This window comes from Apteryx mantelli, chromosome 2 (genome assembly GCF_036417845.1).
Source record: "Apteryx mantelli isolate bAptMan1 chromosome 2, bAptMan1.hap1, whole genome shotgun sequence".
NCBI lineage: Eukaryota > Metazoa > Chordata > Aves > Apterygiformes > Apterygidae > Apteryx > Apteryx mantelli.
Window position 1 is genome coordinate 57905611 of NC_089979.1, and position 15231 is coordinate 57920841.

At 44.2% G+C, this 15231-nt stretch overlaps 1 protein-coding gene across 2 annotated transcripts; it reads left to right on the top strand.

Moving 5' to 3' along the window:
• The first annotated feature begins 2815 nt into the window (after positions 1-2815).
• TUBB6 (tubulin beta 6 class V) lies at positions 2816-11194 on the top strand. Of its 2 annotated transcripts, XM_067290724.1 has the most exons (4): positions 2816-2950; positions 3549-3657; positions 4716-4826; positions 9648-11194. In XM_067290724.1, exons 1-4 carry the CDS (start codon positions 2894-2896, stop codon positions 10709-10711), a joined length of 1341 nt encoding a protein of 446 aa, XP_067146825.1. In that variant the 5' UTR covers positions 2816-2893; the 3' UTR covers positions 10712-11194. The 2 variants fall into 2 exon arrangements, with proteins under 2 accessions (XP_067146825.1, XP_067146824.1); XM_067290723.1 differs by lacking the exon at positions 3549-3657 and having other exon boundaries at positions 2862-2950.
• The last annotated feature ends 4037 nt before the right edge of the window (positions 11195-15231 follow it).

Here is a 15231-nt window from a genome sequence, read left to right on the forward strand (position 1 = left end):
GCTGCCTGGGAGGCTCATCTGCATATTTGTGTCTCTTTGTGTGAGGCACCTGGGAAACCAGGGGATCCAGGGGCCAGCTACTGGGTAAACTGAGTGTCTAAGGCCAGTTACTGAAGGGATTCATAGTGTGTGTGTGGGTGTGTGTAGGTCTGAATACCAGCAACTGGAGCAGGGCTGTGAGCCTTGAGGCCTTGCATGTGCAGGTGCCGACAACTAGAGAGACCAAGGATCCAGTGGCCAGCTGCTGAATAGACTGAGTGTCTAAGACCAGCTACTGGAGGGATCCATATTGTATATATGTATGTACGTCTTCCACTAATGGGCTTTCCTCCTGACCAGCAGAGAAAGGAACAAAATGAGGTTGCTGGTGCTGTTTGTGTTTGTATGAGTGCTGTGTTTTCTGTCTGTGTTGATCAGTGTGGCCAGCCTTGTGTATCTGTGTGTGGGGTGTGCGTGCATGCGTGCATGTGTATGTGCTTATTAGGAATACGTGCTCAGCCTCACTGCTGGCTGGACCTGGGAACATGGAGCTGTGGTAGCCTCAACTCTCTTGGGCTACTGGATTCAGCAACCCCTAACAACTACCTTTTTGTTTTATGTTTTTACATCACATAAGGTAACAGCTTCTTGAACTATGCCTAGGCTCTTTTATGCCACTAGAGTAAACATGCTTTAAAAATAATAATTTCAGAAAGACAATGCTATAATGATTATAAGAATGATCTGGGGTCTAGTCATCAGAGCACAGGATGGCATACCATTGAGAAGTCTAATCCTGGCTCTGACACACAAGGCCTGAAGTTGAAAAATCTTATTCACAGAAGTCTTCCATGGGTGCACTTTCACAGCTGATTTTTGGGACCAATTAACATGGTTTGAGATTTGCAACAAGCAAAGCCCACTCAGACAGACTTGCTGGAATATGTTGGGAGGTTGTGATCCAGAGACTGAATTTTAAAAGGTGACATACCAGCAGAAATGATCCTAACAGGATACAATGACCTGATCAGGCAAGTATGAGCCTCACAACAATATATGGAAAGATCTGCAAAGTGTGGGGAACTCAGGCCTGGAGGGCATATCCAAGGACATATAGATTCAAGCAAAGCCCAGGATGACCTCACTAATTAGGCTGCTGAGCAAATAGCTTGCTCATGGATCTCTTCCAAAAACGCAGATCACAAATAGAAGGACACTTATTTGAGTCCTTCTGCAGAGAAAACGGCACAGAGTAGCCAATCCTGCAGTGGTGGCTGCTTGCAAGACAAACATGCTGATCCTCCAGCTGCTTCACTGTTGTCAGAAAGGCATTTGACTCCATCTAGCATAGTGTGTGTGGACTACTCTGAAGTCATTTGCCATGGGAAGGTAGCTGCTAGCCCTGCTGAAAAGCATTTACGTAAAGGCAAGGTTGGAGCGCAGAGTACTTAGTCTAGCTGACATCAGTCATGTCACAGCAATGTAAGGGCAGGTAGGAAGGAAGGGGCCTCTCAGGCTAGAGACAGATTTGTTTTTTGGGGGTGGGCTTGGGGGTTATTTATTAACTGATGGGGGTTATCTTGACTATGTTCTAAACTGCAGAGAGCTCCCAAGGTTCTTCTCCTGGAGAGTTCCAGCTGGGTCACTTTTAATCAGACAGGTAAGACACAAGGACAGGCAGTGAGGTTCTGCAACTCTGACCACAAGGCTGGTCTTGCACAACAGAAGAGATGCAGTCAGAGAGCAGAGATGTGTGCAGACAGATGAATGCCTCCTGCGAGGGCTATATATCAGAATACGCTACGTAGACAACAGCATTCCACACAAGAAGAGTCATATGGGCATTAAAGCAGGCAGCCAGGCTAGACAGCTCTTTTCCATCTGGGAAACCATCAAACAGTTACCTACAGGAATCATAAAGGAAATACAGCAGTTCTGGGTGACTTGTTTCCTCTCTGGAGGGGAAATAAAATCTCCCTTTTCACCAAAAACGAAGTTATTCAAACTATGCATATTCCAGGGCATGCTCTGTATTGCGGTGACATGAGCTTTCAGGAAAGCGGCTCCATAAAGACTGCTAGCCTTCCCAATTACATGTTTCAGGTAGTGGCTTGTTATCTGCTGGTAAAACCACATCACAAGACGGAGGTGCAGAGACAGTGGCTGACGAGATAACGAGAAGGACCACCCTTGTCTTCTTCGGATACTTCCCTCTCGATGAAGGTCGCAATCTGCCTGGCAGCAGGCCAAAACGGCCAAGGAATAACAGGACAAGACAAAGGTTTCCCTACGCATAAAACAAGGACAGGACTTACTTGATGGGTGCAGATAACACACCGGTGTTTGTCAAACGTATTTTGGACCAGAAGCAAAACGCAGATGAGGAAGAGCCAGCTCTGCAGCGGAGCTGCCTGGGATTCTCCTTGCGGATACCAGTGTGGAAAACAGCGCTCCGTAGGAACAGTTCCTCTCTGACTTACCTAAAGCAAAACCACAACGAGCAGCCGGATCAGCAAGCTTGGCCAAACCCTCCCCGGCCGCTCGCAGCGGCGCTGCCTCTGCTCACAGCCGCTGTCGCCGGAGGGTGCTCAGCGCTGTGCCCCGCCGAGCGCCGCTGACCCCCGTCGCCCCCGGCCGCACAGGCGCGCTGGGGCGAGGAGCCCCCCCCCGCGGGCACAGGGTCATCGCTACCGGGCTCATCGCGCCCGGCCCCGCCACCGCCGCCACCTCCGAGCGGGCCGCGGGCCGCGGGCGAGGGCGGGCCGCGGCGGGGGCGGCCGTTGGCGCGGGGCGCCGGCCGTTGGGCGAACTGCGCCGGGCGGAGAGGGAGGGGGGGCGCCGCCGCGCAGCCCATAAAGCGCCGCCGAGGCCGGAGCCGCCGCGCATAGCTGAGCGTAGCGGGGCGGGCGTCGCCATGAGGGAGATCGTGCACATCCAGGCGGGCCAGTGTGGCAACCAGATTGGGACCAAGGTGAGCGAGCGGCGCCCCGCGCCCGCCTCTGCCTCCCCGCTGCTTGCGAAACCTCTCAGCGCCTCGGAGCTCCGCGCCGGGGCAGCCACCGTCCCCCCTCCCTGGCTTCGGCCGTTTTCGCCCTGTGGGGGCAGATTTTAACCCCCTCCCCCCCCGCACCCCCCCCCCCCCCCGGTCAGTCCGGGTGTCCGGTTCGCTGAGGGAGCCGTTGCCGAGGGGAGCCGGGCGCGCTGGGGGATGGGGGGCACCGCGCATCTCACTTCCTCCCCGTGACCATAAAAGGCTTTGGGATACACCGAGACCAAAGGAGGATGATTTTATTTTATTTATTTTTTTTAAGATTGGCCAGGCAGTGACTCCAAAGCGGGGAAGGGCGGCAAAAAAAAAACCCCGCGCAGCAGCGCAGCGCAGCCCGCGGTGCCGCCGTCCGTCCGTTGGGGTTTGAATCGCGGGTTCGGAGCGGCGCCCGCGCTGGCGGGGCGGTAGGGAGGGGCCCGGGCGCGCCAAGAATCCGGCAGCTGCCGCTGCGCCGCTCCGCGCCGCGGGGAGCTCCCGGCCCATTTCTCTCCCCTCCCCTCCCCTCCCCTCCCTCCCCTAGTTTTGGGAAGTGATCAGCGATGAACACGGGATTGACCCAGCCGGAGGCTATGTCGGTGACTCAGCGCTGCAGCTGGAAAGGATCAATGTCTACTATAATGAATCATCTTGTGAGTGTGGGACGGGGAGGGGTGCGGGAGAGGGGACCCCCGGGGGAAGGGACACCCAGAGATCTGGGAAACAGCAGATTCACGAAACCTTATTACACACGTGGCCACCTCTTCACTTGCCATCAGCCACCCAACATCTGCTGTTATCTCCCAAAGCAGAGAGAAATGACACAGAAGGGCTGTCCCTATGGGCACGGCCTTACAATCTGGAGGTGGAAGTTTGTTAGCTAACACTACAATAGGTGTTTGCTCTTTTAATATATGATTAATTCATCAGATGTCTTATCAATTGCCCTGAATTAAGCTGTTGGTCATATGAGCCTGCATCTGGAGTACACTGTCCCTGATATCGGGACTGGGGGCTGGACCCTAGGTAATGGAGGAGGTGAATCATCAAAGGTGAATCATTAATAAGATGCCCAAGGTGCCCGAGTCCTGTGAGTCAGTCTAGTGTCGGAGGGTGTTACATTGCAAAATGGGGATCACAACTCCTTCAGTCTGCTGACACAAACCTGCAAGTGTATTTTGACTTCTGTCCAGCATACTCATATTATTTACATGAGCTTCCTACAACAGCTTCGGCTGGATACAGAATTCCTTATTTTCCTCTGTGGTAGCTGTGCTAATCTACTACTGTTTGCCACCTGCATCAGGTAGCTCTGTGTCAGTGGAGATGATTCTTCAAGCATAAAGCTTGTAAAGTGTTCTAGGATTATTTGGACAAAAAAACTTCCATTCATGCCATTATACACAGAAAAGAACACATCAAACATTTCTTCTAATCAAAAAACTTCCCTCCCCTGTATCTATTGCTAAAAAAGAGCTTTCAAAAAGCAGTATGCCATCTGTATGACCAAAACCCAAAAGACTGAAAGTTTTTTTAAGCAGAACTGATATGTTCCCATGATACTGTTTTTTTTATTATGATTTCCTGTATAGGAAGTATTTGTATATGTACATCCTAAACTAGACTAATAATATGAGATAGAATGTATTGAAAGCTATAAGAGATCTAGTTTACATCAGAATGCTAAGGTCATACTTACTTTCTATTGTAGCCCAGAAATTCGTACCAAGAGCAGTCTTAGTGGACTTGGAGCCGGGAACCATGGATAGTGTGCGATCTGGTCCTTTTGGTCAGCTCTTTCGACCTGATAATTTCATCTTTGGTATGTGAATGTCACTTTTTAAAAAATACAAACAAAAATATCTAACAGGTGTTCAATTACCAAGCAAGTGATAAAAAAGCATTCAAGCTATGTTGCCTCCTCCATATTCCAAACAGCTTAAGGTCATCATTAGCACTGAGAAATCTAATAGTTTAACAATGCCATTCCAGTTAGCCATAAGACAGCCATCTGAAAGATCCTGTTAACTGAAACGGTCGTTCTTCTGTTAATCATGTTCCTTCAATTAACAAACTACTGAAAGTTTCCTATAATACTCAGATAATCTCCATTTGCTTTCAATACACATGAGCTCCAAGGAAATCCTGAGACCCCTTATTTATAACAAAATTCATGGAAATTCTGCAGAAAATGGAGAGAAAAACCTCAACCACAAACCAGCCAAACCACAGTTAACTTGATTTCACATTAAATCCTTGAGTATGACATTGCTTAGAGGCTATGTAATTTATTTAACTTTTTCAGCAGATCATTAAAATGCAGTATAGTAAATAGTGGAGGAAGACTAACAGTAATGTGAAAACAGACTGTCATATATATCCAGTTATTAAGTTATTTTTCTGACATAATGAGGAACCTGAAAGCATGTGGGGAACTTCTGGTTTTGCAGCTCTTGGAGGTTTTTTTTGTGGCTGTTGTTGTTTTACTTCGTACTGCTCTAGTACTTTCCGTCTAAACTTAAAAATGCACATTATCAGGATTAAATTTCACAGTGTGCTTGTGAAGTACAGAAACATTTTCAGTCCCTTCACACTAAAGAAGAAACAGTGTGTGAAAGTTAAGTGCTCCACTTGCCCAAACAGGAAGTCAGAATGAAAGTTACCATGAGAACTGTTGTCATCTCCATTTGGTTTCCAAGTCTGCATTACCACAAGATCATCTTCCCCCTGCCAAGCCAAGCTTAGGTTGCAACTTAACTTGGTATATTATGTTAACATAAGGAAGGAACAATGCCAGGGACAGACAGAGGGAAGATAAACATTATTTGGGAGGTATAAAACAAACTTTAGCCCAGATCATTGCTGCTTGGGTGGGGAGTAAGAAGCAAAGTCAGCCTTTAATAGACTTAAAATTTTTAACAATAATATCCCTATTCTTCTCCAGTGTACTTCATGGCAGTGATGCTAAGGGTCTCTTTCACAGGATTTTTAGATTACGAAAAGTAGAAGAAAGCTTAGGAGGGGAAAAAAAGCCTTTAGATCCAGGCATCTTTACATAGTATGTTTCTGTATTTGGGCCTCCCCATTCACTCCCTCTCTCCTGAGTGGACCTAGTGCAGCCCCCTGAAAATGAGTTCACCTGACCTTTCAAAATATCTGAATCAGAACTTAGTTTGGCGTTCCTCCAATAAAACCAGAGCAAAAATCAATTCAGAGCATCTTCAACAATAGCCCAGTTCACTGTACTCCCTTCCTTCCAAGCTAACAATGAACTAACAGCATGTGATCAACTGGTATCTGACAGAGGCTGCCTGCCAGCATCAGGCACTGTCCTCCCAACCTGCTGAATAATGCAGAATGGCTGCCTGAGTGCTGAAGTAATGATCTCCTATGTCAAAAGCCAACAAAGCATTTTGTATTCTCTTTTAAAAATTTAGCCTGGGCCCACAAAGGATTTTGTGGCAGAAGTTAGCAGTTCCATACTTGCTGTATCCCAGGCTGCTAGGGCTCATTCTGATGGAGATGTTTACAGTCTCTGCTTGTTTATACATACATATGTGGGTGGCCCCATGGTGAGCAGTTGCAGACCACCAATGACAGTTCCATTCAAGTGTATTGAGTACCTTCAGTTTCTCCGGATGTGAGCCCTGATCACACATTCAGATTCAGGAATTTCAGCTCAGACTTTCAGCTCTGACCAGCAGGAGATTGGAATGGACACAAACATATCTTTGCACTTTAATGTTTGCATTAACAAGGTAGTGATCTAAAAGGTGAAGGGGCACAGGTGGAATGAGCTTGCTGTAGGACAACTAGCAGGTCTCCTGGCCTTCTAACAGCATATAACTACTCACCAGGAACTGCCCTGATCTCTGATTTAACTTCTTTTTTTTTTAAACTAGCTTCAGTTTCTACATTTTTATGTTTCTCATTCTTTTCTTGTCTGCACCCTTGCTGGTTCTGCTGCACAGATATCACTTCAACTTAGGTTATGTCTGAACTGGTGGGGCAACCACAAAATGGCTGTTGGCCAGTCAAAGGAGCTATCCTTCCCTCTGTAAATCATACGCTGTCCACACTGGACTTCTAGGCATTAGTGTGCAAACTACCAGTCTTTCTTCCCAGGTTTGTCTGTTATTATAGCAGTGGAGAGAGGAAAGGAGTGAAAGAAGATTGCAGGATGTAGAGTTGCTGCTTGGGGGATTAAAAAAGAAATTGTCTGTTAGACAAATGGCTTCTATATGTGTGCAGCTCGACTTGAGCATCAGTAGTAGTCCTACAATGTGCTGGAGAAAGAAGTGATAGGAGGATCTGGGACCTGAAGGTACCAAGAGTGCAGGATCAGTTGTGGGACTGCTTCTTGTAGACTTCCTCTAGATGTTGGTAAGTGCACAGTGAGAAAAGGCAGAGGCAGGCTGCATGCAATAGAGAGTTTTCAGTGTTAGTAAGATTTGCTGTAAGTCCTGATTTTTGTGTACATGCTCTCATTTTCCACCTAGAGATTTAGTTCAGGTGGAGTTTGATAATTTTGTTTGTCTAAGACTTGCAGAGGTTTGGTAGGTACCTGCTACTTGGGGTGCATCCAGTGATGTTTCACAGGGTCATGATCAAGATTTCCAGATACATGGCAGCCTCATCAGAGCCATGGCTTCTCCACACTGTACCGTATTGTCATGGGTAAGAAGTCTGGAGCTTCCACAGCTTATTGTTTGTGTCCTGTACACTGATAATCACTGATCAGTAATCACACTGTATTGTCACAGCGCCATAGAGTCAGTGAGTCTTGAAGCATTGCATTACTGAGCATTCACATGCATATTGGAGGACATGTGGAGCATAGGAGGACCTGGGCAGGTGGCCAGCTAGTGGTGCAGTGCAATGTTGCCATGCGAGTGGTTGACAGTGTTGGCTCAAGGGAGACCATTAGTATTGGTGTAGGCAGCCACTGCTCCAGTTAAACACTGTGGCTGAAACAGAAAGGTGGTACTAGAGCACTAGAGAGAGGTAGCAGTGATAATGTGGGCATCTAGGAGTTTGAGTGACTCAGACTGAGACCAGGGGAGTGTAGTGCAGTGGAGGGCCTGGAGGAGGAGGACAGCTCCACATCTGTGTTAGGCATTTCATCTCCAGGCTTACTCTGCAAACTAAGCAAGAGGAAATAGAATGAAAGAATCAGCTCTTGCTGATTCCTTTTTTTCTTCTGTGAACACATCATTTCCCCATTTTTTGTGAGTCAGTAACCATGTAAGATTAATCCCCACTCTCTTCCCTCCTTGTGCTTTGTTCCTGTTAGATCTCTATTCTCTTCATATCTCCCTGCCCATTGGAGTAGGATGATGGGATGTTTACTCAAGGAACAATCTGCAAAATAAAGCCCTCCTAAACTCAGAATTTGGCTTTGTTAGGATCCTTCCACATCTTTGCTTGTTAGAGTGCAGACTAATGTGCTGCCCTAGCTGTAGCAGGGGAATCTGTTCAAGTACACTGCAGACAGTTTTGATCCTATTTAGTTTTTGAAGGATATTATTTTGTACTTTGTCCAGCTGGACAGGAAGTGCTGAGCTTCCTAGGCTCTCAAGAGAGAAAAATATAGCAACATATAGAACAATGCATTAACTAACCAAATACAACATAAGGAAACCAAGTTCTGATGCAGTGAAATTAAAATGCATCATATTTGAACAATATATCACTCACAAGAGTGCCACTCACTCGACTTGCTGAGCTCAGTGGCACAATGTCTTTAACTAGCAGACACTGGGAGGAACAGGAGTATTAAAAGCTGGTCTCCCTTTTAAATCTTCTTGTTATCCAAGTAATAATGAAATGGTGACATAGCAAGACTGTCCATCATAAGATATTGAATGGATTGTGCAGGGCACATAAAAGGAAAATGGAAGCCATGGGGAGAAAATGAAGGGCTCGTTAAACAATAGTAATTCAATTTTGAAAGTTGCTTTGCAGATCCTGAAGAACAGTGAGTTCCTAGGGAAACCAGTAAAAGTTTAAAAGGCGCTCAATTCCCAGGATTTCAAAATAACATCTTTAAAGCTTCTGTTGATCAGTATTTTGATTCAGGCTAGGTAACCATGAATTAAAATCAATATAGTTCTTGATATAATAAATTAAATAACATTTCTTAAGCCCAGCCTCATCCTTGAATGACAACAATGGCTCCTGTGAAAAAGTAGCAACTCACAGGAACAGTCCAAGAACCTTTCATTTAGAAATGTATCTGTGATTTAGCTTTGTATACCTCATGTTCTCTATAAACAGAAAGCATTTAAATGTAAACAGTCTCCTCATGTTTATGGAATAAGCAAGATTGGGAGTGTGAAGGCTTTCAGAACAATGAGTTGAGTCCATCTTTGCATTTATAGGAAGTTAAATACCTAAAAAGAAAAAGCCACGCAACCAAAAAGGCACAAATGAAAACTGCCAGGGATTTGAAGCAAAAGGAGACCATATAATATGTTTCTGCTGACATTTCCAAAGATATTCGTAAGCAAAACTGAAGAGGACAAACTACCTGAAAGATTTATTGCAGCTTTTATTATAGATGTGATTTGAATCCAGTATGTATCCAAGTACCACGCCCTATCAATAATGTTGTGTATTTCTTGTCCCTCTTGTGTTATTTTAGGACAAACTGGTGCAGGAAATAACTGGGCCAAAGGACACTATACGGAAGGAGCAGAGTTGGTTGATTCTGTACTTGATGTAGTAAGAAAAGAGTGTGAACACTGCGATTGCTTGCAAGGATTTCAGCTTACTCATTCCCTGGGAGGAGGGACAGGGTCTGGCATGGGAACCCTTCTCATCAGCAAAATACGAGAGGAATATCCTGACAGGATAATGAATACATTTAGTGTCATGCCCTCTCCAAAGGTTTCTGATACAGTGGTGGAGCCTTATAATGCTACTCTCTCAGTCCACCAACTGGTTGAAAATACAGATGAAACCTACTGCATCGATAATGAAGCTTTGTATGATATTTGCTTCCGCACCCTGAAGCTTACCACTCCAACATATGGAGATTTAAACCACTTGGTTTCTGCTACCATGAGTGGAGTGACTACATCCCTGCGTTTTCCAGGCCAACTAAATGCCGACCTCCGGAAGCTGGCAGTAAATATGGTCCCTTTCCCACGCCTTCACTTTTTCATGCCAGGCTTTGCTCCTTTGACAGCCCGCGGCAGCCAGCAATACCGAGCACTCACTGTTCCAGAGCTCACCCAGCAAATGTTTGATGCCAAAAATATGATGGCAGCCTGTGACCCAAGACATGGGCGATATTTGACAGTAGCTACGGTCTTCCGTGGTCCCATGTCCATGAAGGAGGTTGACGAGCAGATGCTGGCCATCCAGAACAAGAATAGTAGTTACTTTGTGGAATGGATCCCAAACAATGTCAAGGTGGCAGTTTGCGACATACCGCCTCGTGGCCTCAAGATGGCTTCCACATTCATTGGCAACAGTACAGCTATTCAAGAGCTCTTCAAAAGGATTTCTGAGCAATTTTCTGCCATGTTCAGGAGAAAGGCCTTCCTACACTGGTTCACAGGAGAAGGAATGGATGAAATGGAATTTACAGAAGCAGAAAGCAACATGAATGATCTGGTTTCAGAGTATCAGCAGTACCAAGAAGCTACAGCAAATGATGGAGAGGAAACATTTGAAGATGAGGAAGAAGAAATCAACGAATAAAGAAATTAGGAAAAAAGAAAATTTCCAGGCCAAATTCTCAAATCTGGATTTCTAATAATTAGGCTTATGAATCTGTATTTAAGCTTCAAAAAAAGAAGAAAATGAGCATGAGTCTCAGATGTTAGAGGTGCTTTTCGGAGTCCATTGAGGTCACAGGATACTGAGGATGTTCAGCACTTCTGGAAATCAGGCCATTTCTATCATAAGACAAATGTAAAGCATTCAGTTAATACTTTGTTCTAAGAGTCTGAACACAGAGATTGCTAGTTTGGGATATATTTTTTTCGTTCCAAACAGAATTTGTCTTCCATAAAGTTGTACAAGAAGTAAAACAGGCATGAAAATCTGCAAAACAGAACTGCACTATTTTCATCCAGTTATGAAAGGGTAAAATTTGTGGGTTTGAATTAATCATTCTGTATTGAGTGTACAATACTGAACTGCCAGGAACAAAATTTATTCATAATAAAAAGAAGAAAAAGATTTAACTATTCTATACAGTAAATATTAACATTGATATTTGACTTCAGTCCTCTAGTAGCAAAACAAAATAAAAAAGATTAGCATCCTCTCAAGCGCAAGTGTTTTGGGGACTCACTGCTGTGTAAATATCTAGTGAGGCTAGAGGCTAGTGTTTTTAGGATTCATACTATGCGACTTTGTCAATTGCTGCAGAATAATCACAAATTATATAAATTAAGTCTATCCATTTGTGATATGTTCCTTAAGGACCCTCAGGCTTCAAACTGGCACCCCTGTATCTTGCTGGTCCCCTGTCTTTCTAGTTACCACCAGTTACTGGTGCTTCTAATTCATGACTCCATTCCACCTAGCCCATGTAGCTGAAATTCAGATACTCTACAGAACACAGTGAGAGAGGAGGCCTAGGTTACCTGTTGATTTATCTCACTACTCATGTTTGTAAATTTATCACACCTGTGCATGCCTTGTTATCTAGATATATTAAAATCACAGGACAAATTAAGGATAAAATACAAAAAAGAGCATTATTCCACAATATTCAAAACAGCTGGTGAAATGAAAGATGAACAGCAGTTAATCTCCTTACACTAAAGTTAAAACAGAAAGATCTGTCTTACCTAGCTCACTTGCTGCCTTGACAAAGTGATGTTGGGTATTCACTCTCTGTGCATACTTTATGCTTCTGGTTATATCAATTAAACAGCTCCTCTCCACTGCAGAGCCCCCACCAGAGAACACTGTGTCTTCGCGGAGCCCTATTTAGGTCAGTTTCTAGGCAACAAAACAAGCAAACAAAGAGGAAAACCCTCTGGAAATCCAAACTTTAAATGTTTCAGGAACTCTTTGCTCCTTTTTGTCTCTCCTTCCAAAGTGCTTTTTAAGCAAAAGCATTTCTCAATACTTAAAAGGCACTTTACAAACATACTAGTGTAATTTCCAAAGACCCAATCATTCCTAACAAGATGTGTTATGTATTGCTAATTTGGGGCTCAGGGAATGAGAGAGCATTTTATAAAGAATATGAACTAGGCAGCTTTATGAATCATATAAGCTAAAATTTTCTGCCCAATTTTATTCTACTCAGGATTGGAACTAATTTCATTTTAATCAATCAAGTACATGTTTCTCATAGACAGCGACTTCATGGATTGATGCATTTGTTAAAACATTGTTAACCAAACTGGCTTTGGCACTGGTGTATAGGCAGAGCCTGGCTCTCTCTTTTGAAGGGTTATGAGGGAGTCAGTTCTAAAGGGCCAGTGATGCAAAAAGAAGTTATGACGTGGCAGCTCAGACTCTTCAGTGCTTTCCACACATTGATTCAAAATCCAGACTATAGATTCTGAACCTGAGAGTCCCTACATGACAATATCCTCTGATCCCACCTTACCTCTCATGCGCTCTTTCATTTATGTGTTTGCTCACAACAGATGATAGGAATTTCTAGAATGCATTAAAACCACTTGGGTGGATGTGGGGAAAGCAGCCTAATCCCCTCTTTCTGAAAAGAGGGAAACTCGGATTGTTTCCAGCTGATTAAAGAACAAGCAAACAAAGGCAGAAACCTGTAGTAGGAACATCTTCAGAGACCAGTTTGCATGCAAGCAGTAAGAAAACCATGGGAAGTATGAAAGCAAATAAAGCAAGGCTTCCCGTTCCTCTTCAGTCAAGCTACTTTCCAATCATCTGCTCATTCAGACATAAAACTGAAACCTCTTTTAGTGATAGGTTTGGCAAAAGCTTCCTTCAGTTTCACTTCCTTTCAGATAATTTTCTACTCTGTTTACAAACCTATCATCTTTTATTTTGATATCTGCCAGATGAGCCCCACATGGCTTCACTCTTTTTTTTTTTTAATTTTATTACTCCTCATCTATGGTTTTTGTTTTTCCCTTTCCCTCTATTTGTAGGGCTATTACTGATGCTCAAGTCGAGCTGCACACATATAGAAGCCATTTGTCTAACAGACAATTTCTTTTTTAATCCTCCAAGCAGCAACTCTACGTCCTGCAATCTTCTTTATTTCATTCCTTTCCTCTCTCCACTGCTATAACAACAGACCTGGGAAGAGAGACTGGTAGTTTGCACACTAATGCCTAATGCCTCTATTTTTTCAACTTAGTCCCTTGCAGCTCTCCTTTGTGTGCCTGTCTCACCTGCATTGTCTCTTCTCAGTTGCTTTGCACCTGGCCACAGAGAAATACAGATAAGGAGTATGCCAGGATAAGGCAGACCTAAGTCATTTGGGGGGGGGGGACACAACCAGACAGTGCAACTCTCATTACTGCTCAGACACAAACACCTCTGCCAATGCTAGCATGAGGGAAAAAATGACAACCTATCCCACTATTTACTTGAAAACAAGGAGTGGGAGAGATGATAGGGAGTGCGTTTTCAGGGTAAATATGGCTATAACTTGATGGGCAAGCTCCTTTGCAAAGCTCCTGTAGTCAAAACCAGCAAGGAACAGGCAGCTCCTCAGTTTTCAGGCACAACAGCCCCTGCACATGCTGCCTTACCCAAGCCTCCCTTAGGCTCTTGAGCTCTCCATATCCTGAAATGCCTTCAGCTCTGCCTTTTTGAGTCTCTAAGAGAAGAAACAGAGAGAAGAATACATTCATAGGTCCCAAGGAAAAGGTGGTCACCTCCCAAGAACAGGGTCAGGCTGGGGAAGAGGGTCTGTCTAGACCTGCTCCTTCTCCCAGCACTGGGAAGAGCAGGGAAGTTAGCAGCTCCCTTCACATTGTACAAGCCCTGGTTAGTTGAAGCAGCACAGCTCGACAGGTTCACAACCAAAAACAAACTGACCTTATTGGCAGTCACAGCAGACTACACTTGATTTGCTTAAGTTAAACCTTCTGAAGTCTTAAATATGGGAGTGGGGGGAAGCTAACAGTTCTCTTTACAGAAGCAGATTGGGTAAACAGCTTTGTTTAAACATCATTTTAGCTCCAAAACCCCAGCACAGTCAAGTTCTGCCACTTTTTGGCACAACACACTAAAACTTACTGAAATAAGACTACATGGAGCAAGTTGATGCTCTAGACTAAGGGCAAAGGGACTTGCACCTCCTTTACATCATCATAAGCTTATTTATTTGCAATACGTCGTTAACAAGAGTGGAATTTACAATCTAAAGAGGCAGACAGCACAGACGGGCAGTGGGAGAGAAGGTTTCCTGGAGAGGAGATTATGCTTTTGCAGTCAGGTAGCGCCACTGTGAAGAGTTAGGTTAGGGGTGTCCCAACTCCCCCCCCCCCCCTTTCTGCCCCCCTCCCCCAAAAAAGTCTGAGGAAAAACAGAGCACTGACCTTGATGACTTAAGTATATTCAATCCTCAGCATTGCCTAGAAACTGCCTATTCCAAACAAGAAAAAAAACTGTTCAGCTAAATGGAGGGGGAAATAGAACAAACTGAAGACATTAATACAGATTACATTAGAAGTACAGCACTAGAGCATATCCAAAGAACAAATAAATCGATCACTACTTTTCTATATGCACCTGATTTAAGTTTTCAGAACAAGTTTACTAATTTGAAGTAAATCATTCTTTCTGAACTTTGATTCCAATAATAGAGAATTTGAAGTTTAGTTTTCTTCAGGACATTTTCTCTTCTATTACTCATTCTACAATGAGGACTCCAATAAGAGGAATATACAGAAATGTTGTATAATAACTAAAGAAGCTCAGTAAGTGTTCCCTACATTGCCATATCCTCCCTATTTCCCTTGTTCCCTTTCCTGCTAGCCAGGCAACATCATAGATGGCAGCAGCAGCATTAAAAAAGAAAAAATAAACAGTTTATTTCAGATAACTGGAGCAACAAAGAGCTTGTCTGACCTTTCAGAAAGGCTTTTTTCCAGTATGCCAAAATACACAGATGGAATCAATCACTAAATATTCCCTTAGCCTCTCAGTCATACGCCCTTAAAGGATTTCCTGTCCACCAGAGGAGCTGAGAGACTGTCAGGTAACTTCTGAACAGCAGAATTATCCAAGTCATACAGCCATGGTGTACAGCAGACAAACAGAAG